The 25,950-nt window shown below is 41.7% G+C and overlaps 1 protein-coding gene across 6 annotated transcripts in view; it reads right to left on the bottom strand.

Moving 5' to 3' along the window:
- Positions 1-25,950, bottom strand: part of TPD52 (tumor protein D52) — a 125,492-nt gene that overhangs the window by 60,143 nt on the left and 39,399 nt on the right. For 4 of the 6 annotated variants that reach the window (XM_075415963.1, XM_009942087.2, XM_009942088.2 and 1 more), the window contains 2 exons: positions 25,558-25,606; positions 23,001-24,445 (listed from right to left, as the gene is read on the bottom strand). In XM_075415963.1, the coding sequence (XP_075272078.1) occupies positions 24,329-24,445; positions 25,558-25,606 (166 nt within the window). In that variant the 3' untranslated portion in view covers positions 23,001-24,328. Of the gene's footprint in view, positions 1-6,236; positions 6,419-22,019; positions 22,217-23,000; positions 24,446-25,557; positions 25,607-25,950 lie in introns of those variants that run through there. The other 2 variants (XM_009942086.2, XM_075415964.1) reach the window with 2 other exon arrangements.

Genomic DNA, 25,950 nt, shown 5'->3' with positions numbered 1-25,950 from the left:
TCTCTCTGTGGGACCAGCCTCCTGCCTGTTGCCTGGTCACTATTTTAAGGCAAAGAGTTAGAAAGGCTACGTCTTTAACACCATCTCTCTAAACCTCTCCATAGTAATCTTACACCATTATACACACCACAGACAGGGAAACTAGGGTTCAGCAAGCCACGGGTGAATTTACCACACGCTGACATCTTCCCTTGTGCGAGCATCTTTGCCGCACATGGAGATCGCGGTAGCTTGCTCGGTGCTTTGTGTGAGGTAGCTCATTCTGCTTGAAAGATGCACTAATTGTTCAAGAAGCATATTTACATGGCACCAAAATGAAGTAATTAACTCCAAGCTCACCCTCCAGCTTAACACGCACTGACTTTAACACAAACTGGAACTAAACCAAATGGTGTCTTACTGAAATCCTCCCCCCTTCAGAGCTTCTCTCCCATGCACCTTCTTTTTTTTGCAGAAATTGATTTTTGTAATCTTACAAGATCTTTTCAGTAGTTTCACCTACTACTATTCACTTAAATTTAAGACCGTCTTAAAATGGATATGCTAGAAAACAGCCAGCCTTATTCACATTACCTAGTCTAAAAAGAGACATTATTTTTAATTGGATTCCATTCTGCCCTTATCTATAAAATATTTTAAAAATAGAACAACGAGAGAAGAATTTAGAATGTTTCCCAAATAAAATCCACCCTGGCAACCATTCAAACAGCGTAAATATTTTTATACAATTTACAGATACAGCATGAGGTAATGTTTTATGATGCTCATTAAGCTGTCATGCTCTAAATCACAACTGGTATCAAATGCTTTCTTCCCTTCTCCGCTATTTAAGTTTGGCAAACATGCACTGTATAAGAGGTGTCAAGTAAAATCGCCACAGGATATACTGAAAATCCCTGCACCAGCTGCACATGCAAACATAAAGGAAGTGTCTTTCTGATCCTACAGTCTGATAATACTGGAGTTGCTGGAGGGTTACAGAGGTCTTTGAAAATCAAGCTTCATGAGACTGGCATGGAGAGGTGCAGTTTAATCCTCTTTGGAAGCTGGTCCTGAAACCTTGCATTTTAGAAAATTGCTGAAAGTCGTTGTGCTTTTGGTGGGAACTGGTCATTAACAGTACAGGTGCAGACCATGCAACAGGCAGCGTCAGCACGACCCCTTCCCCCGTTTTCTGGTTCTTAGGAATTCCATCTGATAATGGCAGAAGCACGTTGTAACAGCACCTTTTTGCCATGGATTAAGCTGTTTTTCATTCAGAGATCTAAGATAGACACTTTCCTCTTTAGGACTTAATTTCCTCTGCATGTTAAAAGAAAGAAAAAATAAATACACCACCGTCTTCCAACAGCTGAGAAGTTACTTTACCCTTACTTTCCTGCAGACGCTTTCTCATTTGTGTAAACTCTGGCTGCTTTACAGAACTGCTATATGCTGCTGGCATAAAACACAAATTTAACAGTATTTAAGTCAACATGCATCAAGAAAAATGTTTTTACTAATTACAGTATGTATTAATTAAGTGCAGTACATATTAAATAAGACCTTGAAATAACAAGGGTAATAAATACTCCTGTCACATTAAATAAATTCCAAATAACAAAATGCCGTTGATATTTATAACCAAATACAGCCTTGTCTAACCCCAGTGACATTTTACCAACAATATCTTTGGTCTCTAAGTAAGCTGATGCCTGCTTCCAATCTCAATATCATCAATGCTAATAACGAAATATATTTTTTGCAATCCTATGAAACAGCTTTCCCAAAGAGGATAGGAAGAAGGAAAACAATCAGCAAAAACCAAAAGAGCAGAGCTAGCAGATTCTTCAAATGCTTATTCAATTTAAATTTTGTATCATTACTGTTCTAAGGTTTCTTTTACTTAACAGTTTGTGGTGTTTTGTTTTTTTTTTTTTAAAAGGTTGAAGCTTACTTTAGAAGAACTGACAGAAAAATGTATTTACGTAGCTACTTCAAATTCTGCAAGCAAGGGACAGCTTTTTTTGTAGTTGCTCTTTTACCCAAGACAGTCTTGAGGGTGGAATCCTTTCTCATGGCCACACGGTGGTAGGGTCTTTCACTTGGACAGTGCAAGAAATCACAGCTCTCACGATCAGGACTGAGCAGTTAAAGAGAACAAGCTTTACAGAAAAGAACGACTTGTAGGATTTTTGTTTCTTTTCAAGTTACTTCTAGCACTTCCAAAGAGCAAAGGACATTATAAGAAAAAGAAAACTGTATTATAGCATCATGAAAATAGTTGAGCTCTGGTGAGAAAAAAAGCCAAACGACCAAGAAACTACTGAAAGCACACGTCCTCATGGACGTACCTCCTTACATAAATGGCAAGAGAGGGTTTTTTCATTTAAAGATGCGAAATTATTATTTTGGAGGAGTTGCCAAATACTGGAAAAGACAATACAGTAAAACCAAAGATCAGCATCAGGTACTAGAAGAGCCATACTCTCAAGACTGACTTATTAAAAATGGTACGATGAATTTCTGTGTCTGAAGATTAAACCTGGTTCTTCTTTCCTGAACTGATGGCCTTTAAGAAATCATCTGCCATCTGTACATTAAAAAGCCCATTCTTCTCATTGGCACAAACAGTAAATATTTTGCAAACAGAACAGTAAACAGTTACATACACGTACAATATGGTGATAAACAATTTCGTCAGCAAGTGAATTAACAGAAATAACAGTAACAAAGCCTTACCAAAGTCACAAATGTAAGCTGGTACAGATCTAAATACACAGTGCAAATTCTACCCAGTTACTTTCAAGCTTTGGTAGCAGATACTCTAGCTCTAGTTTGACCTTTATTCTGGTGATCAAAAGCACTTACTACCTTCCAAAGAGAAGTCAGTGTCCATCAAAAGACTCTAAGACTTCACATTTACTAAGAGGCCAGTGTACGCGAAGATTGTATTTGTTTTAATATGGAAATTTTACTCTGTAAATCAATGAGCTGCTGTCTTTACTATACAAGCAGATCAAAGCAATTGTATAAGCAAAGGCATAAGTCTTCCCACTAATTTTTAATACACAGGGAGATCCAAACTCAGCAGCACCTGAATGCTATTGATGATATACACAGCTAGCTAAGACAGCAGTTTTCCATGTTTACTTTTGATTCCAGAAGTACTTTGCAAATTTTGTGTTACTAATCCCAGTTAGAAATGAACTGGTACAACTATGTTATATGACACAGCACCTTATGACAAGCTACAAGCTAAACAACAGAACAAAAGATTGCCTGTAACTGCAATTTTTTATAAGTCCAGGTAAACTTTAGAAATTCCGATTCCAGAAACACAATGAACTGGAAGAAGTTGGGGCAAGATTTAAATTACTTATTTTGTTACACAAGTATCTTTAGAGCATTAGGTCCACACAGCATTTAAACACTTCAGAAGTCAGGGACAAATTCAGGTTCCTGGACTGAATTGAGGAGAAAGGCGATCTGAATCAGTCACCTACACCTCAGATTAATGCTCTAAGTCCATTAGATACAGAGTATCAGCATTACTACTTCCACTGCCACTACATCCTCAGCACTGTAGATGCTGTCTGTATCATTCTGTGAACTATTGCCTTTAGTTCCAAATTTTATTTCATTAAAAATCATAGAATGGTTTGGGTTGGAAGGGATCTTTAAAGGTTATCTAGTCTAATCCCCCTGCAATGAGGAGGGACATCTACCACTAAAAATGCCCAGGCTGTTAATTTCCCTCTCTCCACTCCCACCGGAGAGCAGCGAGAGGGAAGTATAAACAACCCTTGTGTGGATCTGCTTGATTTTATCATAACAGACAGTCAAAAACGTAACTAATCCAGATCCTTTCAGCCCCAGGCTTACGCTCCCAGTGTTCAACAGCCAACTGACTAGCTCTGAAGCATCTGCTCCAACAACTGTTTCCTTGGGCCTCACTTCCCACTGTACCACCACCACATGTACCAGAAGAAAAGACATGCAGCAATAGGAGAAAGTTGAGAGCAGGGAGGGAGTGGAAAGACTTGTCTGCCTGTAAGCTGTTTTAGGAAGACGTATTTCATCACTTTCCACCAATTTGCCTTGCCACCCAAGTATTCCAGAGCACCATGACAAAATGAGATATAAGCACCACACAAAGGAACGGAGAGCAGTGGGCTCAGCATTCACCAGGGGAGTGAATCATAGTTACAGATTTGAAGACAACACACAAAGTTGTCTGCTCCCCAAACCAGGGAAGCAGCACATAAGCAAACATGGTGCAAGGTAAAGGGGGCTGCAGTGCAAGCAAGGAAGGGGCAGGAGTGCACGGAGCCTTGCTATGAACCATGCAAGGAGATGGTTGAGAACTACATGTCAGAATCAGAGAGGAGACCAACAAAGACACTGTCACAGTGGATGTCTGCTATGGGCTGTCTGATCAGGAAGAGCGAGTGGATGAAGCCTCATTCAAACAACCAGAAGCCACCTCCTGACTGCAGGCCTTGATCCTCACAGAGGACTTCAAACGTCCTCATGTCTGCTCAAGCAGAAACAAACACAGAATGGAGCAAGCAATTCACAGTGAGTGCCCCGGCGACTTTTTTTGCCAGAAGTGCCAGACAGCCCAAAGAGGATAGGTCTTCTGCTGGACTCAATCACGGGCAGGAAAGACTGTTTGGGAACGCGGCAGCTGATGGCAGCCTCGCCTGCAGTGACCACCAATGACAGAGCTTAAACGCTGAAAGAAAGCGAGAAAGGCAAGTGGCAGAAGAGAGGTCTGGACTTCAGGACAGTAGACTTTGGTTCATTCAGGGTAGATAAGAAGCTGCCCTGATGTGAAAAGGTGCCCAGAAGAGGCCATTGATCTGTAAGGACAAACTTCTCAATGCTCTAGAAGGATCTTCCCCAATGTGCAAAAGTTAAGCGGTCCTGCCAGAAGGATAGCTCAGCTGAACAGGGAGCTTCGGTCTCAACCCTACCACAAAAACCAGAATGAACGGTCATAGATTCAGATGAATACAGAAACACTCCTCAGGCATGCAGGAATGGGACTGGGAAAGGCAAAGCTCATCTTGATTTAGAATTAGCAAGAGATGCAAAGAGCAACAAGGGCTTTACCACTACAGTATCAGCAAAAGACTAAGAAAATCTTCGCCTGCTGCCAAATGTGACAGGCACAAAGGACTCTGTTCATCCTGGGCTATCAATCACATTTGCTTTGAAAGTCACAGACCTGTCAAAAAGAAGAAGTTGAGTATACAAATGGTCTGATAAAATACCGTCACAGACTTGCACACAATAGTGTGATTATTTGTTAAATCTTTTTTTTTAAATTAACTGTTTCAGAACTGTTTATCACAAGAATCATATTTAGTGTTTTAGACACAGTGATCTTGCAGATTAACAAAGATGCTCCTCCTCTCTCAAGGAGAAAGGTGGGAAAAGAGATGGACTAAAGTATTCTGATGTTATGAATTAAAAAAATGGTATTTTGCTTACACATTAAAAACTAAGTGTTAAAACAACCTAGAGGCAAATTAAATAGACAAGATATATTTGAACAATACATAATCGTAAGGTGCTAAAGACAGTTTAGAAAGCTTATAAATGCTGTTTCCACTAGGATTTGTTGCTTCCTTATCTTTTAGCTCTTTAACCACTGCATTCTTCAGCACAACTGTTCTAGCTTCCCCACAGTTTTTCTAGTTCAGGACACACAGTGAAACTTGCCACCAGAATCTATATAAAATCTTCTTCTATGATATGGAATATTTGTCCATATCAGCACTGACCAGCTATTATGAACTGTATTATCATAAATAACGTGTAAACTCCCCAATACATCACCTCATGTACATATATGGAGCATAGAGAGTTCCTGCCTAAGGAGGCTTACAATTTACACAAACTGAGGTTCCACATTCACAACACTCACGTATTTCAATAGATGGCACTTGTTTTAACAACTCAGATGATAACAATTTCCCCTTTCCTCAGTGACAAAAGACCCAGTGACTTCATTTGGTCATCATGAGTTGGAATAATGCAGCTAGCAATGATGCAAACTTGCAAAGGAAGTACAGATCTGTGTGTGATCATACATTCACTCTGCACAATATGTTAACTTCCAGAGTTTAAACCACAAAACGCATACAAGCTATCCAAGCTGAGTCCAGAAGACGGTTAAGTCTCATTAGCTAAGTATTTCAGTATGTCATTCACTTATGTTAATTTCTTACCATAAGTTTATTACTTACTTTCCATCTACTTCTGGTCTTTTGCACACACAGTGAAACTTGCCACCAAAATCTATATAAAGATCATCTTCTACAATGTGAAATATTCGACCGATGGCAATTTTATCTTTGGCAGGTCCCATCTGAATTAAAGGAGAGCGTCTCAACATGGATGCAAAGGATTCCGATTTCTCTGAAGGAACCTACAGATAAATAATAAAAAAACACCATTTCACAAAACATACTGTCTTGAAGGAGGCATTAAATTAAACTTGTAACATACAAAAAGGCTTTATTCACTAAATCACTAGTAAAGACTTCATGTGTCCAGCTCATTTTTATTAAGACTTCTAAGGCAGCATCTGGTACATTTCTCCAACCCCAGACATTTTGCACATTAAAGATACAGCTTTCATTAACACGGTCACACAAAAATGTAACACTTTGCATCTCCTGAAAACATCTGCCAGTTCTACTATTGGTTTGGTTAAGTTGATTTAAAAATGCATTCCCAATATTAGAAGATACTCCTGCCAAGAACATCTCTCACCTCTTTGTTAACTCCTCAGTGAAAACCAAAACAGAATTAGTACCTTGCAGCTATTCACACAACTATTTAATAATGAATAATACTTCTATTTTAAAGAACAAAACCATTTTCCCAAAGCAGCAAAAGTAGAAAGCATGCACAGGAGTGACCTAATACATTAAAAAAATTCAAACCATCACTTCTCTCATTTTTGACTCTACAATATCAAAGTAAGTATTTTAATTCAGTAACTAAATAAACAAAATGCTAGCTTCTTCTCACAGAGCTCTGGGAAAATGGGAGTATACAAATCCTCCTGCTCTTCTTCATGGAGGCACCTCTGTACTGTGATCTGAGAAAGCTGACTGTTACAGGCTTCCCATCATACTCTACGTGAAAATACCCAGCTATATGCAAGTGAGACTCATTCTCACATACACTTTCTCTGATATACTAAATTTGACAAGTTTTTAAGATTCCCACCTTTGAAATACAATTAGGAAGCAAAAGGCTTCTTGCCAGTAATGAATGAAAGGGGAGATGCATTTTGGAAGCCATATGTACCTGAAACCTGAAAGTGAATCTAAGTAAATCATTTTATAGATAAAGAGATTCACAAAGGAAGAGCCTATTAATTTTTCCCCTGCATTTAGCAGTAATTAACTCATAAAATAATCACTTCATGCAAGATTTTGCAGTATTTTCAAGCTAGAACTACACAGAACAAAATAATCACGCAATCAAAAGTTTAGAGCTTGCTGGCTTCAGCGACACACTTTCCCATTGACTACTTTGCGTGGATGCTGAAAATCCATCTATATTTTATGCGAACAGAGAATAATGCCATCATTTACCACTTGTACGTTTGGAAACTTTTATTTTTGAGGAAGTCAAAACAAGAGACAGTTGCGGATTCCAGCTCTGCTGGAAAGCACAAACAGCACGGGTTGTTCTGACATGACATAACCTCAGGAATTATAAGCCAGGGCTCTGACACCTGGTAAATTCGCTCCTTCAGAAAAAGGAATGGTGAAACGCAGCATCCCATGGACAAGGGCTGAACAAAGCGCAACACGTGCACACATGCATGCACACACACCACAAAAAGCAAGCGGCTGGTGATGGTAAACCACAGAGTAGCAGGGTTTTCTACAGGAAAGCTAGTATTAGATAAGGTTTCAAACAGGATTGTTTTAATTTCACAATGCAATCTAAATTCAAATACATGAAAAGTAATTGTACAAGATGCATTTATTTATAAGTGCTCCAAGAATAAATGCAAAATAGTAGAAGCAGTAAGAGGAAGTATTTAAATGAGATTTATCACATGAATTGAGGGGGCAGCAGCAACCTAGATGCAACTTTAAATCAATGTATATGTCACAAGCTAAAAGTAAACATTTCAAAATTAACATCCTCTCAAAATTACTCCATCTAGGCAGAGATTATAACTCAATCCTCATATTGAAATGCCAAAACCTGTTTTAAGGGTAACCGAGGTGCAACAAAGTGCAAAATTCAGTGGTCTTCCACTGACTTTCTCACTATGAACTCACTGGAGTTTGCAGAATCACCCAATTACCTTGGAGTTCAACTGCTTGCCCTGTGAAGTAACAAACACTTGTCCATCATGCTGTACGCTCACAAACACTGTTTTCAAAGATGATACTTCTCATCTTAGTTATACCTTGTCAATCAACACCAAGTTACAGCAGTCAAACACAACAACACCGCACAGTCAACGACTCTACCCATTGAGTTGATCACTGAATCCTTACTTCCCTAACCAGCGTCATCCCATTTCTCCAGCCTTCGCTCCTGACATAACTCAATTTGTCCAAGGAAGGTGATGCCAATGAAAACAATCATCCAGGAAGCAACAGCAGGAACGCTCATAGCAGAGGATTTCCAGTGGACATTCAGTCTCAGATGAAGCAGCTGAGTGCTACACACGAAAACAATTTTCCCAATAAAGACTTAACATTATCAAAGGGGGATGCCTACAGGGACTTAAGAAATACACACAATGGAAATACAGAAGGGCAGAATGTACGATACTGAAGACACACACACAAGCACAGTATCATCAACTGGCAGAGACACTGGCTTCTCAGAAATTGGTGTTTTGCAATGGATCATCCTTCCAAATACTTTACCTGCTTCATCTGTGAGACCAAACATCTGACAAAAATCTTTCTTGGGTCCTCCAAAAACTCTGCTAAGTATTCTAGATTTAGGACACAAGTCTGTGAGCATTCACACCAAACAAGCTAGCATTGCCATACCTCATCCTGCCCTCTCTACTCCTTCCCAGACAGAACTCCTGTCCCCGTATGCCACCACTGAACTTGTCCTAACCTGGAGTAAGCCCGTTTCAGGAATGCATCAAAGAAAAGCTATTTACTTTCTTGTAAGGACAGCTTTCTGTTGCTCTAGTTTCCAAACTACATTACCAAAGGAACAGGCGAGTATCAGAATGAACAAACCCACAGACAAGGGCAAAGATAAGAACATGGCAGCAACACAATCTCATGATGATAAGGACTACTACCATTTCATCCAAGAACCTTTTCAGTTATCCTTCATAGTAAGGCAAACTAGTAAGAAAACTCTCCCATGTGCAAACTTGCCTGCGAAATAATCTCTGTACACAACACACAAGTGCAATCTTTGCAAACTGACAGATGTGAAGATGATCCGAGAGCTGGAGCACCTCTCCTACGAGGACAGGCTAAGAGAGTTGGGGCTGTTCAGCCTAGAGAACAGAAGGCTCCGGCGAGACCTTATAGCAGCCTTCGAGTACCTGAAGGGGCCTACAGGAAGAATGGAGAGGGACTTTTCACAAGGGCCTGTAGGGATAGGACAAGGGGGAACGGCTCTAAACTAGAAGTGGGAAGATTTAGAGTAGATATTAGGAAGAAATTCTTCACCATGAGGGTGGTGAGGCACTGGCACAGGTTGCCTAGAGAAGTTGTGGCTGCCCCCTCCCTGGCAGTGTTCAAGGTCAGGTTGGATGGGGCTCTGAGCAACCTGGTCTGGTGGAAGGTGTCCCTGCTCATGGCAGGTGGGTTGGAACTAGATGATCTATAAGGTCCCTTCCAACCCAAACCATTCTATGATTCTGTGATTCTATGTGCTCACTACTTACCACAACAGAGATTAAACAATGTAAGATACAGTTGCTAATGTAGTACAAAGAAATCCTTAGCCATTCTTCATTGCAGACAGTTTTCAAAGAAGCCACCCGGCATCTGTTTGAATTCTATCACAGGTCTACAAGTCTGTAGCCTTCTCCATCCTGCTTCCTGGAGACGAACTTCTCAAGAGCCCAAATATCTAATTTAAGTATATGAGAATATTCTAGAGACTCCACTGGTTACTGCCATCAAGGATACTTTTGTGGACTGCCTAGAAACAGAGTGAGCTAAAATACAGTATCTTCTCTGGTTTTCTGCATAATCTAAAGGAAGTCTCATTAAACAATAAGTTATTTCACGCATTGCAAGAGATTTAATAACATTTCCAGTACTTTCCTCCACAATTTCCAAATCTCCTCAACTGAATTCCCCACAGTAGCACTATAGTAAGACAGTATGATAACAGGGCAACATACTTCATTAAGCACTCCACTTTTCTGATTCTCAAGTAGTGTTGGCCATGCAGCTGTGATAGATAATGCATCCATAACAAGCCAAGCTGCAAAAATTGGAAAATATTACAAAATCGGAAGCACAAAGGGCACATGCTTTTCAAGTACCTGAAGTATAAAGGCTTTTTTTCCCCCCCTCCTCCGTAAATGCCTAACCTGTTTGATTTTCTTTCTAATTTTTAGGTTTTAAAGTTCTTCATAAATATTTGGATGCCTTTCACTTTCTGTGCCCATAGTTCAATAAAAAACAGTAGCCTTTTCAATAACAAAATACTCTGCAACATGACACATATTAACCAGAGTGTGGAAAAAGTCATAGATTTATACCTCTTTGGTAAGATCCAAACAAAAGAAGTAACTCCAAGGGAGGAACATAACATACTATTTCTGGAGCAAAGCCTATGACTGTACAAGCAGGGTGGTCCTAACCCACCCACTGAGCAATGTGTCTTTAAAACCCTAGCTACATGCTTTATGTTTGCTTGCAAAGGCAAGTAGCATGCATGTTGGAATGTGAGATAGGGATGAAACATGGAGAAGCGTGATGGGAGATGGGTAATCAGACTGCCATAATTAAGGGGTGAATGACATATTAACAGCAAGCAGCATGCAGAGAACGCAACCCTCTGTAACTATCAAATTCATTTTCCTCAGCCCTGTTATCCATAGCCAGAAAGATGTTTCTGTCCAAAGTCAGTTATGCAAAACAACAAAATGGGAAAATTGATTTGCAACAACAAGTTAGTATGATGCCACAATAGCTAAAGGCCCAATGGCTTGGGGATACTCAGACCTTGACTGGAAAAGGCCCTGAGCAACCTGAACCAAGTCTGTCACGCTTGGAGTGAGGGGTCTGAACAGATGACCTCCTGAGACCGCTTTTAACACATACTATTTTATTTAGGAAACAGAAGACGACTGGAAGACTGCTATAAAGAACACTAAAACAAAACCCAATACATTAAACTACCCTCTGACCAAGTGTATTTAATAAGGCACTATTTCAACCAGCAACCTAAAAAAATTTTAATATCTACTAGCTCATCAGACTAATTTTCCATACCTTGAAACTACTAAATGTGTGCACTGTTGCTTAGACATAAAGCTAAATACCAGGAATTTTTTAAAAAGTTACTGTAGTCATTACTAGGTAACAGGTCACAGTGATCAATGCAGTTCATTTACCAGATTTGTCTCTGGTGTACTTTTACTGTTTTTTTACTCAAACGAATGCAACAAGCTGTATTTAAGTCAAAACTCTATTGTGCACAAGAGTATCACGTTAAGGCAATAGGTCCAACTCAGACAGTATACTGCAAAACCTGACATCCAACAGTTAATGGGCTTCCACCTAGAAGCAGCCCAACAAGCACTGCCAACTTGACAGTTCTCCTACATTTACCAAAGAACAAGCATCGAGCTTTGTTTACATCACCACTGTTTCCTTGCACACTGCATTTCTTGCAAGAAATGAGGGTGAGGACTCAGAAGCAGCACTCGAGAGGAATGATATGTGACTACAGGGACTGAAATTTCAACATACAAGCAGTTAGAGCTAAAAGTAATTTCTCTGGGTGCCGCCTTCTTTTTATACATTAAACCATTTGATCTAATGCTGATGACGATTGAGAAGTTCAATATATCTTATTCTGGTCTCAGAATACAATCACTCAAATTTTAGGCCTCATGCCTTTAACTCTTCACACACATAGATGTACAGCTCTCAGTATCCCCTTGACAAAATAAGTTCAAGCACCTTCTATACCTCCAACTTTGAACATATTCACAACTCTTCCTAGCAATAACCAGCGATTTTAGAGCTTTCTCAAAGCAAAAGCTCTGCTTCCTGTATTAGTAGGAAAGAAAAGTTTAGAAGAAAATTATTTTAAAAGAGCTGACACTAACATTTATTAATTATTTAATCTAAAATACTGTCAACCTCCAGGAAGTGCCTAACCTAGATTGCTTAAAAACCAACCCAGCCTTGCATCTTCCAGCCCATTCCACTGTTACAGCAATTGTCTGCCATGACAGCATTCCCACTAAGCCTGCAGAGCCCTCCAAACCTCCTGCAGTCACAGACTTTTTGTCTCCTCTTCTAAAGCAGCTCTTCAGTGGGCAAACTGCCCCGCGCTGCCCGCCTTGGGTCTCTACCACTCGCATCGCTACCCAAGGATGGGCTGACACAGAGTTGTTCTTTGTCTTCCTTCAAATATTTAAATACTGTCCCACAACTTACACACATCCCGAGATGCAGAAAACACCACCAGTCATGGCCCCAATACACAGCACTAACTACAGTATTATGCATCCTACTCCTGCGCAGAAGGCTTCTGCCTATCATTTTTTTAGAGAACACAAGCCATAGGTCTGCAGGCCAGGGGTTCGCCTACTTGTTTATTATCAACAGATATGTAAACAATGAATAGAAACAAAATCTGTTAAATACTTGTACTTGTCATATGCAGTACACGACTTGCTTGTATTTCGTAGTAGTGGGAGAAATCAGAAGGTGAAATACGGCTCCAGAGCATCACTTGGACTTTCATGTGAACAATAATGCAAAGACAAGAACCATCTCTTCAGTATCACAAATACCTTCTCCATCTCCACTCTACTGTTTGAAAAAGAGACATTTGCAAAAAATACCAAATTATTTGTTATCCTCTTATTTGCAAACAGCATTCATCTCAAGCAGCATTAAAGAGGACAATTTGCTAACTGCTAGCTAACATACACTATTCACACATGGAGAATACACACCACAGACACCAGTGACTAAAAGATGTACAAGGCTATTTTACCCATTTTTGAAGTCTGATGTTTAGTTCTGCAATATGTACCAAGGCAAATGTTAAAACTCTGTTATCTAAAAAATCCAGACGTTTATGGATAAAGCAGATGTGTGAAATTATGCACACAATAAGGACAGCTGAAGTTCATACTGTTTCCCACAGATTCAATCTACAACCCAAACTGGGCAACCACAAAGACAAGGAAGATCTCTTCTGTTTCCTTAAACAAGAGACTTTTGCATTTTACTCCATACAAACAGTGTAAAGTGAACAAGCAATATAAACTTCTTGCTAACAAAGGGTTTTGAAAACTAACTACTGTATAATGCTGAAAGAAAAGTAAGATTTTTGTTATGCAATAAAACTACCAAAGGAAAATAGTCCAAAGAGAAAGTACAAAAGGAGGATCTGCAATTCAAAGCAGAAATAAAAGCAGTCATTTAAGGAAAATCTAAGATTAGTGAGTGCACAGTCACAAAGGACAGCTCTGAAAGCGATGAAGGAGAAAACTGGAAGTTTTCCTGCTAGTAAGCAAGAAGGTATTTATGAAAAGCTTCATATGAATCACTGTCTTTGCAAAGATTGTTACAAGGTCCATTCTCTGTAAAGACAGCACTCGCACACCAGCTTACGCTCTGATAATCTGAATTCTTTAAGGCAATGAGTAATGATTTGAATTGCACCCTCAACGGCAGCAAACCCCAAATTATACAGTTTTGGAATAAACATAGTGTCTGTACCTATCTTTTTAAAGGTAAGTTTTAAAGAAAGCAGGAGTGGGGAGAAGAAAACAGAACCACTTTTTAATACGATATGGTACTACAAAATCAGTATTCAAGAAGAGCACAGGGAGTACTGAAAGCTTTTCCTCCAAAACTTTGAAATTTGGAGGGAAAAAACCTCAGATTTTATGATCAGAAAAAGCAAAGGAAAACATCCTAAAGAGGATGAGGGAAATTGACTGCTGTATTTTCATTCTTACCTTTATTAAATCTTTGTTACCTTTCAAAAACCTTGCATACTTAAGGTTTTAATTGTCCAGAGTTATTTCACATCACAACCTTAGAACTACAAGCACCCCCAAAGAACCCCAGAAGGCAAAGCAAACTTCTTCTGTTTCAGCCAAAAGAGGAACATCCATACATTCTCCTCAGCACAGCGAAGAAGCGTGGTTTTATTTCAGAAAGCAAAACAAACGTCTTCAGTCAAAAAGGCTGACACTAGGCATTTAAGCATCCCTTGGTGAGCAGCAGTAACTAAGTATTTTGACAAAGTGTCATTTAAATTTCACTGTAGATATTAGGAATTTTGGTGACTAATTTACTGTGCAAGTCTAACAGTATTTTGTAACTGCCTCTTCATTAAAACCCCGACTCCTTATTTTTTTAAATACTGCAGGATGAGGCGTTAAGGAGCACAGGCACAGAAGCTAAGGTACTTCCATACTCACTGCTAACTCAAAGGTAAAATCTGGCAGTGACTTTGCTGTACACAGCACGCTACAACTCTCAGTGTCCCACGACAACTTGGGAGCACACCTGAAATGAAGTCCCTCGACAAGAGCACCCTCTCCCCTGTGGAACATCTGAGAGAGCATGATCCACTCCATAAGCCTTCTGTGCAGCTTGGACAAAACAATCTGACAATGCTTTAAACCTTAGTTGTAAAATGGAGAACTTGAAGCTGCTCTTGCCATTCCACCTGAAACAGCTGAGCCATAAGGTCCGGAAAACGAAGACTATCTTACTTTATTTTTCAATTTAGTCCTCAGTAAACTACAATAATATTGAAAAAAAAGCCTGCAGGAAATTCCATTTAGATAGTTACATTAAGTGGATACCCAAGCTGTCCTCATAAAGCAGAAAACACCAAAAGTAATACTGAGATAGAAACTCTGATGTTGCTTTCTTACACACATGTATTACAATTAACACCTTTTTCATAGAATGGTTTGGGTTGGAAGGGACCTTTAAAGATCATCTGGTTCCAACCCCCCTGCCATGGGCAGGGACATCTGCCACCAGACCAGGCTGCTCAGAGCTCCGTCCAACCTGGCCTTGAACACTTCCAGGGAGGGGGCAGCCACAGCTTCTCTGGGCAATCTGTTCTAGTGTTGCACCACCCTCACCATTCTTCCTTTTGTCCAAAATAAATCTACCCTCTTTCAGTTTAAAACCATTACCCCTTATCCTATTGCAACAGGCCCTACCAAATAGTCTGTACCCATCTTTCTCATAAGGCCTTTAAGTACTGAAAGGCTGCAATAAGGTCTCCCCGCAGCCTTCTCTTCTCCGGGCTGAAGAACCCCAACTCTCAGTCTTTCTACACAGGAGAGGTGTGCCAGCCCTCTGATCATTTTCGTGGCCCTCCTCTGGACCTGTTCTGTCTGTCTTGTACTGCGGACTTCAGAGCTGGATGGGGTGCTCCAGGTGGGGTCTCACGAAAGCAGAGTAGAGGGTACCTATTTATTTTTAAGTCCACAAACTAATCTGAAAGACAAGCTTGCTGAGGTAAGTGCAAGAGTCTCTGGCTGAAATTCAGTGCCTTACGTCAGCCGTAGTCAGTCTAGACAGCCACAGTGATCCTTTCCAGCCTAAAAATCAATTGTTTAAAATTCAGTTACATAAGTACATGTTATACTTTCAACAATACAGATACCATTTTTCCAACATCCTATGCAAGCAATAAAATCTTCTGGCATATAACTCCTAAAGAAGATCTGTAAGAGCTGTATTGCTTCATTGACTTCCACATAAAAAGAACTGTGGCTCATTAAGAAAGACACTACTACACAAAAATATCTACAAAGCTATTTTGAAATATATGCAATGAAGAAATAACTGATTTTAAGTGACAAATATCTTCATTATGTCCAAGTTACAGCTCCTATTTACCAACCTTGCTCACCCCCCGCCAAAAAAAAAAAAGGACTAAACTTCAGTTTTACCAAGAATAGGACTACTCATATTTTGTAGCATTATCCAAAGGGAAGCAAACATGGTTATAGGAAGTTGTAAGGGTAATAGTTGTCATACTTGGCAAAGAGCATTGGAATATTTTGCTTGGTACAGACACAGTTTTTAAGCCAACTTCACACATTGAAATTACATTTTTTCAAAAAGTGTTTTAAATTATATTTTCATTGGAGATTAGGGAAGGATTATACCTGTATTTCAAAAACAATGAAAGATACATCAAATACTTGTCTACTTCATTTCTCAGAGTGCTGCTCCAACACCACACGAATTTTACGAAACCCCTCTGCGCACGCACTTTGGCCGTAAGCGAAGCAGGTCATCCGACAGACCCAGGGGAGCAGGGCCAAGCTTTGGTACCTCAGCCAGAGCGCTCACAGGCTAAAACTGCTCCTTCACAGGGCTTGCAAACAAGCTCATTCCCGCTGTGATGGAAACCAGCATTTCGAGCAGATCCAGCCGCGAGGATGCCGAGAAGCCTGCGACACAGACCTTGTTTAGCAAGCACCTGAAAGCACCAGGATGTGTTCACGGTGCAGCAGGAGCAGACATCAACCAAGTTGCTCAAACGCAGCCGCACATGCTGGCAAAGTAAGCCAAGAGAAACTTTCAGGTAGAGAAAACTCATTTCAGCTCCCACACATCCCACAATCAGCAAGTCCTGCTCTCGGTTAGTCAGCAGCTTCCAGCATTTGAATGCTGGCCAGAAGGTAATCCACCTAAACGAGTAACCTCTGTGCTTGGCATATAGGTTTTATAAAATGCTGTTACATCTGTAATCAAACCAAACATGTTTTTAAGTTCTTTGCTGGAAAAGCACTCCATCCACACAAAGATTACATCTGTCCTAAGAAATATTCCACTATGAAAGTTATAAGTGAAAATTGCGCTAAATATAAGTAAGTATTTGTGTTCTCAAATAACTGTAACTTCAGTAAAATCATCTTCTAAATGTTAACTTAGGTGGGAAGACAGACTGAGAGGAATATTTCTCATCAATAATTACACTGAACACAATTCTGCCTTTTTTCCTAACGCTTGATTTCATAACATCCACTGTTACACACTATTTTACACCAAGGCAGCCAAGGTACTGCATAAGCAAGACAGACACACATCCTTTATAAAGAATATCCATGTAGCTTTCAGAACAGAACTGTAATACATTCCTTTAAAATTATTGCTTTTATGGTTTAGTTTTTAATCTTTCCTCTAAAACATAAATAGATAAGGTAACTCTTTACACCTCCTAGTAAAATAGTTTTCATTTTCTTCTCTTTATAAATATTAACATTTTATTTTGTAAAATAGAGACAAGAAATTTAAATACATGTATATCCTTGTCTAATTTCTGAATCCTTTCAGGAAAGAACCTCTGGCTGACTAAGCAAATTTTAAAATATATATACACACATCTCTGGAAGAATCACTTCTAATCTCTGTATTTCAGAAATTAGCTATTACGATGTACTGATACCAACTCAGTCTCTTCCATCTGATACAGAAAGTCAGCTACATTTCTTCTTAACAAATGCTTTCCCTTAAAACAGGGTATTCAAGCAACTAAATAGGAAATTCCTCAAACGTGCTGCTTCTCCTGCGACATCTGGAAACAAGCAATGCCCTCTGCCGTGCCGGACGCGCAGGTTCACCCGGACCCAAACGCAGCATCCCCTCCCAGCTGCCTCAGCCGACCCGCAGCGGGAGAGCTCTGCTTCTGAGCAAAAACTATGGTTTTGCTCATGTCACTGATTTCTGACACACAGCCAAGGTACCAACAGAGAAGTTTTATCGTGCTGTGACACATACTGAGGACCGGTAGCAAAGGTATAGCGATAACCCATTGCTACCTAAAAATATATCTGAAAAACTTAACCACTCATTTTTTTTAAAAAACATTTTTAGACTATTTAGTTCACAGTGCACAAAAACAGGCAATTTATTCTTAATTAGTTACTTCATTCTTACATTTTCTTCAAACATTGCTAACGTAGCTCAACAACCACTTCTCTACCCGTATCAACAAAAATCACCATATCCTTCCTAAAGGCAAGGTTTCCTATTTTGCTAGGCAGGTAGCTTGAATCTGCAAATTAAAAGTAATACCTAAAGCTTCTCCTGTCCTTCTGAGAGATTTCTTGATGTGACTCCAGTGACAATAACAGAACTTAAAATTTGTCTTTTTTTCTTGAGTTTAAGAAAGAAACACTGAAATGTTATAAAAACGCAGAAGGAAAAATCAGCAAGAAGTAAGCTGCCTGCTGTAAGTTACTGGTTAAGCATCATGTGGGTTTATCAGAATATTTTGCTTACCATTTTGCTATCTTTTTAACAATTTTAATCAACAGTTAAGTGCCTACTCTATACATTTCACTATTTGCAAAACAGTAACAACAGAACTTGAACTGAAGGAGAAAAATAAAACACGAGCCCCTAAAAATTACCAGCATAACAGGGAATAACACTAGGCAACTATGAAGCACAGGCAGCAGTACGCATTTGCTGCTATGCTCAAAAAACTTCAAAAGCTGCCTAGGAAAAATATCATTATGCTTTTTGAATCACCTTAGACAAACACATGTCAACCTGCTCATTTATCAAGTTTCCCACCATTCATATAAAATAAGCCACTGCCTACCAAATCGCACAGCACTCATGCAGCTTCAAAAGTAAGAGAAAAACAGCTGACTTCAGAAACCAGTGCAGAAACACCATCAAACCTCTGTACTGTTTTTTCTAAAGAAACTGAAACGCTAAGGACCCCAGTAACATCTCTGTTCTCCCAGGGCATTAGCACACCAGAAGCCTGACACCGCTCTGTACCTGCCTGTTTACCAGCAGAAACAAGGAACACAAGCTTTCCTCTGGCTGCAGCTCAGGTGAGGGATCAGCAAGACCACATCCCTCCTGCTCGAAAAAGCAGATCCTGCGGTCCTGCGGATACGTGGCACCCCACGCAGCTAGAATGGGACTGCAGCTACAGCACCTGAACCTCTTCTGTGGAGAGCGTGTTGCTACCCTCAGAGGGATCTTCTCAAAAGTTCATCTAATGCTTTGAGTTTTTCCAGCTGCATCCAGTACATCCTCCCATGAGTATTAACCAGCTCTTGGTTGCTCCCAGCTGTAGAAACTTTATTTACCAAATAACTCCCTTCCTGGCAATCAAGTATTAGTTAAAATTGGTCAAAAGGTGACTTTAAGAAAACTGCACGGCACCAACGGATTACACTGCAGGTCATCCCCTTTCAGTACACCATCTTCCACTGCTCACTCATTCTCACCAAAACCCACCCTTTCTTCTCCATACTCTCAAGAGCAAACAGTGAAGAACCATCAATCACACTTGGGCTCACTGAGCACAGTGCGAACTGGACTAAGAACAGCATGAAAGTAGACTCATGACAATCTCACTTTATCTCACCGTTATGCTTTTAACATCACCATGACACTTCAAAGCAAGCTATTGGTCTTCCTCTTGTTCAAGTGAGAAAGTAATTCAGCAGAGCACAGAGAAATCCAGAGTTGTAGTTCAGCCATTCATTTTACATTCCTAGTTTGATTTGTCTTGTATTATTTATCTTTGTATATGTAATTCCACTGAGAAATGATGTTGTGAATACTATTTAACATTTGAGTCAGTTAAGAGCTTTTAAAGGCTTGATAACAATTTATTTCTAGACAGAAACAGAAAAGAGCATGTTCCTAGTTTCTTACTTCAGCAGAAGGGGGGGGTGGGGGGGGGAGAATCAATCCCCCAAATCCCCAAAGTAGCATTCAGTATCTTCTACAGCTAGATCAAGTGAATACTTTCCTAAGCTCTTTTGTGCACATCCTCCTTGGACATCTCCTGAGCCAGCACCCTGGGTTAGGCAGACCGTTGATCTCTGCAAAGCCAGCCTTGCCGGTGTGGATATTCAATGGAAAACAAAATGTTACAGACTATGCAGTCATTTGGAGTATCAGGTCCTGAATTCAGTGACAGAGGCATTTCTAGTTCTACACTCCCAGTACTAAACCAGTCCTGCAATATTAATTCACAGCATTAATTTCCATATCCTACCAGGCATATGCCAAGTAATCCCAGCCCCTGATGTGGTCAAACAGAACTAGAAAAGTTAGAAAAAGAAGAGTGACCAGGATGAAGAGCAGCATGGAATCACCTCCACCTGAGGAAAAAAATCAGAGGTCAGGACCTTTCAGCCTGGAAGAGATATTCTGTGCGCGTTAGTACACACACACTGCTTTTCCATTTCCCTAGAGGTCTGTTAATGGCCACTGGCACAGCAGCCAAGGTGGGAAAATGAGCATGACAAAACCCAATGCAACAGCCAGAGAAAGTGACAGTTGTTCACACCACCTCTATATTCATTTTACCAGTCACACTCCTTCTTTCCCAGGTTTCACCCACTCACATTCTCACACCCACAGACTCACAACAAGAAGCATATAACCAAAGTAGTCTCGGGCAAGACCACTTGGGTACAACACCAAGGGTGAAGGACACCAGCTATCACAGCCTCACCATACCTCTGAGATTCTTCCTGTTTGGCAATGACGAATTAGGTTCTGGACAAATGTTTTACAGCTCTCAGGTGTCAACAGTTGTTCACAGGGTGGTCCTTTGCTTCAGAATCTCACTTACTATAGCCTCCACTAATAGAAAACTGCTGCTCGCTATCTGTCTCTGCATGTTCGTTTTCATGGTGGAATAACAGGAAAACAAATGGCACATAAGAGATGACACGAGCCCGTTGCCCTCCTCCTGCTGTTTGGAAGCAGGGTCTGCTCTTGACAAATCATCTGTGCTCCAGTCTTAGTAGAGTGCAGGCGTTGACAAGAACATTGTGATCCTCGTTTCAGTTCTGAGAACAACGTTGTAGAATCACAGAATCATTTAGGCTAGAAAAGACCTTTAAGATCATCGAGTCCAACTGTCAATCCAACACTGCCAAGTCCACCACCAACCCATGTCCCAAAATGCCACATCTACACAGCTTTTAAATACCTCCAGGGATGGTGACTCAACCACCTCCCTGGGCAGCCTGTTCCAATGTCTGACCACTCTTTCAGTAAAGAAATTGTTCCTAATATCCAATCTAAACCTCCACGGACGCAACTTGAGGCCATTGCCCCTCATCCTATCGCTAGTTACCTGGCAGAAAAGATCAACACCCACCTCACTACAACCTCCTTTCAGGTAGTTGTAGAGAGCAATAACGTCCCCCCTCAGCCTCCTCTTCTCAAAACTAAACAACCCCAGCTCCCTCAGCCGCTCCTCATAGGTCCTGTGCTCTAATTTTCCACATTAATATAAGCTATTCTTTCAATCTCTGCCCTGCTGACTCTTCCCACGCCTTCGCACACACACTTCTGTGGATGTTTTATTCATACCAGCCTTCATACTTCCACTAAAAATCTCTAGAGTAGAATCATAAAATGGTTTGTGTTGGAAAGGACCTTAGAGATCATCCAGTTCCAAACCCCCCCTGCCATGGGCAGGGACACCTTCCGCTGCTCAAAGTCCCACACAACCTGGCCTTGAACACTGCCAGGGAGGGGGCAGCCACGGCTTCTCTGGGCAACCTGTGCCAGTGCCTCACCTCCCTCATGGTGAAGAATTTCTTCCATGTATCCAATCTAAACCTGCCCTCTTTTAGTTTAGAGCCGTTCCCCCTTGTCCTATCACTACATGCCCTTGTGAAAAGTCCCTCTCCAACCTTCCTGCTTTGATCCGATCGGCCAGAATTGTTTTAATTAAAGATTTCGCACACTCCCTCTGCCCGCCTGTAACAGGCCAAGCGCAGCCAGGCCAGCACCGTCCCCGGACACCGGCCCGGCCCCCCGCCGCGCCCTCACCTGCTGGGGGCCGCTGCCGGCGGTACCAGTGCCCGGCCGCTCCTCCGCCTGCTGCGGGAGGGTCCCGGCACCCGGCGCTCCGCCGCACCACCTCCCCGGCGGCAGCCGCAGCCGCCACGGCCGAACCCCTGCCCGGAAGGCGGCGAGGCCCCATCCCGGCGCCGCCATGCCTGCCGCGGGGGGGCGGGGCGCAGCGTCACCTCTGACCCCGCGCCGCACTCTCGTCACCCGCACGCGGCGCGCGCACGGGCTCGGCTGAGGCGGGGCGGCCGCCATCTTGGCTGAGAGACACCGGGCTCCGCTCCGCGACGGGAGGCGGCGGCTTCCCGGGAGCCGACGTGGCTGACGGCGGCGGCCGCGCTCCTCTGCCGGGGCGAGATCCGGGCGGCCTGCGGGGCTCGTAACCGCCGTGTGCCCGGCGAAGGGGCGCGGCTGAGGCGGCGCAGCCCTGCCTCAGGGGACGGGCCGCGGGGCCGGCCGCGGCGGGAAGGCGCCCGCCCCCGGGGGTGAAACCTGGGCTGCCGGCGCTCCCGGCGGGGCTCGCCTGGGTGCAGCGTGGTACAATGCAGGCGCTTGGCCTTAAAAAAAAATAAAATTATCTTCCTTCATAACTCAGCCAAAAAAAGAACCCATAGCTCAGGGGTCACGGTCCAGAAGGAGCTGCCCTGCGCAGGAAGCGCTCCGCTGGCCGCGTCATCCAGCTCCCCGGTCCTTCGCGGAGGTGCGGCTGGCAGAGGCCGAGGGCACATCGGCACCCGTTTTCTGAACCTCCCCGTGTACGCGGGGAAGATTACCTGGATGTAAGTCGCCAGAAGTCAGCCTAGGCCTCTCTTCGCTAGAAATGCCAAGCTTGTCCACAGCGACTCCCCCCAGTGCAGTACTATGTATCAGCACCACTTTAACACCAAACTTAAAGGACTGTTTCAATTAGAAATGAAAATTTCTCACTTGTTCATATAATCCTCCATATTCACAGAACAATACATTCCTCACATAGTTTTTTATTAAGCTTCTCACATGTAATTCAGCATATATACTACATCTGACATGCTAACAAGGTTGTCAGGAGCCAACTCTTTTTTTCTTCTTCCAGACATCTGTGGTGGTTGAAGTTTCACGGATTTCACACAAATGTTTCAAAATTTGTTTCCAGTTCTAAGCAGGGTGATAAAACACTTGCCAAAAGCTCTAACCTTACCGACACCATGTGCCAGAAAACACAAATACAACAACATGTAGGAGAAGAGATCTTGCGAGAGCTATGCTGCGCTGTGACGCCGTGCACCTCTTGGAACAGGTTTCTGGGGTCTTAAACAGGAACAGGGGTGCTAGTGGTATAGGCCTTAAACACTTAACAAAACAGACGGCGTAGCAGATGTTTTTGATGGTTAGCCTACAAGGGAAACAACATTCGCATTCGAGAGCAATTCTCTTGAGGCCTAAAAAAGAACCACTGTCGTGCTCAGGCTTTGTTAGTGTAAATGTGACACCACCATGTGTGAATTCAGATGGATCTGTTCACAGCTGATCAAAAGTTCAGAAGAGTGTATCTTACCACATTAACATCACGAACAAAAAACGAGACTGAAAGTGTTACTGTAACTGCACCAAACCAGCACTACTAGGCATCTTGCTTCCATGCGCGATGGTCAGAAGTTTCCTAGGTGGATAATCCACAGACAAATCAGTAAGTTTTAGATGTTAGGTATTACCCTATCCGCACCTGTTGTATGAGGAACACGCTTGTGAGACGGTATGCTCCTACCCCTGTGTAATCCTGCTATGAATAACTTGTTTAAAGCCTGCTGAAGCAGAATTCCTTTCTTTAGCGGGGAGTGATCCTCCTAGTCTGGTGCCCTGTGCAGGCCACACTTAACTGCAATAATCACAAGGGAGTGAAGTAACAAGCTTCAGTTTGGCAGCAGCAGTAGATTCATAACGACCAAGTTCAGCAGTAGTTACAGACTCAAAAGAAATTACGTATCCACAGTATATGTACAGTATAATTAACTTCTCAAAAGAGTTTCTTTTCATTGCTATATTTTAAAGGTTGCCTTCAAACTACAGATAAGTCCTTTAAATGCTTGAAAGGCATAAAAATTCCCCTTCCCACACAAAACCCCAAACAATGTATTTTAGTTTCAAAAATATTTTGAACCCACAAACAAGCTTGGTATCAGTTAATCTGGTAAAATAGCTACGTGCTAAGTAAAAGCACATCTGGTGGAAAGAGCGCAAAGAATGTTACAAGTGTGCTTCGTTTTTGCTTGCAGCATCTGGCAGTGGGTAGCAGGACAGAGGCAAGAATCTCAGTGGGTCTCCTCCTGTGTCTGTTCTGCAATAGTTTCTGTGGCACTGGCATTGGCAGCAGAGTTGAGAACTTCTCCAAAGTCTCCCCCGGCAGGTTTGCTTCCTCCAACTTTAGACTAGAACAGAGAGAGCGCCTCAACATAAAATTGCAGTTACTTGGCATGCCAAACACGCTTAACTCTATAATACCACTACCCTCTGTATGAGTAACTTTAATAACTCTTTTCAGGACAGCAGCTTTTCCAGGACTGGGCTACCTCCACAATACTCAAAAGACAAGTCTTTCAGTATTGTGCAGAAAACAATCGCCAATAGCAGATCAACGCAGCAGTCTCCCTTTGACTTTGAGATACACAAAGCATAAAACAGCCCTGATTCCAGGGAGCGTGAAGGTTGACACACCCTCAGTTAAAAATGCATACAGGTATGGAGCCTTTCAAGCCATTTAGGCTTTGAAAGATTCAGAGTTAAAAACTCACTTCTGTATTGCTCAGGAAAGAACCTTGAACGGTTTTTTGTCTCAACAGCAATTCCTGAGATCTTTAGTGGAGCATAGCAACTATTTTATTTTCTCTAGGTACCATGTTTGCCTTTTCACTTCCCTCTACAGTATATACCCTGTGGAATGGCAGGAGTGATAATGCCAACTAGTTTGCAGGGGAATGCTATCGCTTGCACGCTTCCCACCCAACCCAGCGTGCCCATGAGAACAGTCAAATCTGGTTCCAGTTACATGTATCAGTTATTTTTATACTGATTTTTTTACCTGGAGAAGCTATTAATGGTTGTTTCTGGCATTTCAAGCTTTTATGAGTAAATTTTAAATTAAGGTACAAAAACCTTGCATATTTTACGCCAGAAATAAGAGAAACATCCCAAGCTATACTCCTGTGTAGGATACTAGTCCTTAGGAAGACACAGAAATAGAAGTCTAGACCATTTTTGATACACAATACTAGGTGTGTTATACCAGCTGTTTGCGCAGGTTAGCTAGCTGTTAGTCCTTCTAGTTAAAGGCATCCTCCTGTAAGAGGTGCAGGAAGCCCTTTTTTTTCTTAATTCTCAAATCATTAGGCAGAGAAACCATTTCCGCAGTACTTAAAAAGATGTCATCTAAGCACCTTCAACAGTTTACCAATAACTAAAAAACTGGGTACCCAGAGTCCACTTCAGTCTTTTCTCCACACCCACAGCTCCACAATCACCAAGGTGTTTTAGCAATGCTTACCTTTAAGTTTTCAACTTTTTCCTCAAAGGATTTGAAAGTAGGAGAATTTCTAGGGGAAAAAAAAAAGAAAAAGAACCACAGAATTAAAAACAGATCTGGTTAGGCTATAAATATCAGAAAACAAGCACACAGTTGCTTTGTCTGATGTCAACATGAGTTTTGTTTGTTTGGGGCTCTTTCCTTGTTTTTAAGGGTAGCCTAAAAATAAAGTTGAGATCTGGATCTCCCCAAGTACTACAAAACTAAAATTCAAACACACTCCAGCAGCAGCTCATTTGTATCTCTGGCAACCAAGCACTGCCAGGCTCAGTGATAGGATCTTTCATCACAACATGGAAGGGAGAACTAGCAAGTATTTTAGAGGTTTAGCTCGTTATTCCCACTGATTTCAAA

The sequence above is a fragment of the Opisthocomus hoazin genome, chromosome 3 (genome assembly GCF_030867145.1).
Source record: "Opisthocomus hoazin isolate bOpiHoa1 chromosome 3, bOpiHoa1.hap1, whole genome shotgun sequence".
Classification (NCBI taxonomy): Eukaryota; Metazoa; Chordata; class Aves; order Opisthocomiformes; family Opisthocomidae; genus Opisthocomus; species Opisthocomus hoazin.
This window is presented reverse-complemented; position numbering and strand designations above follow the sequence as displayed.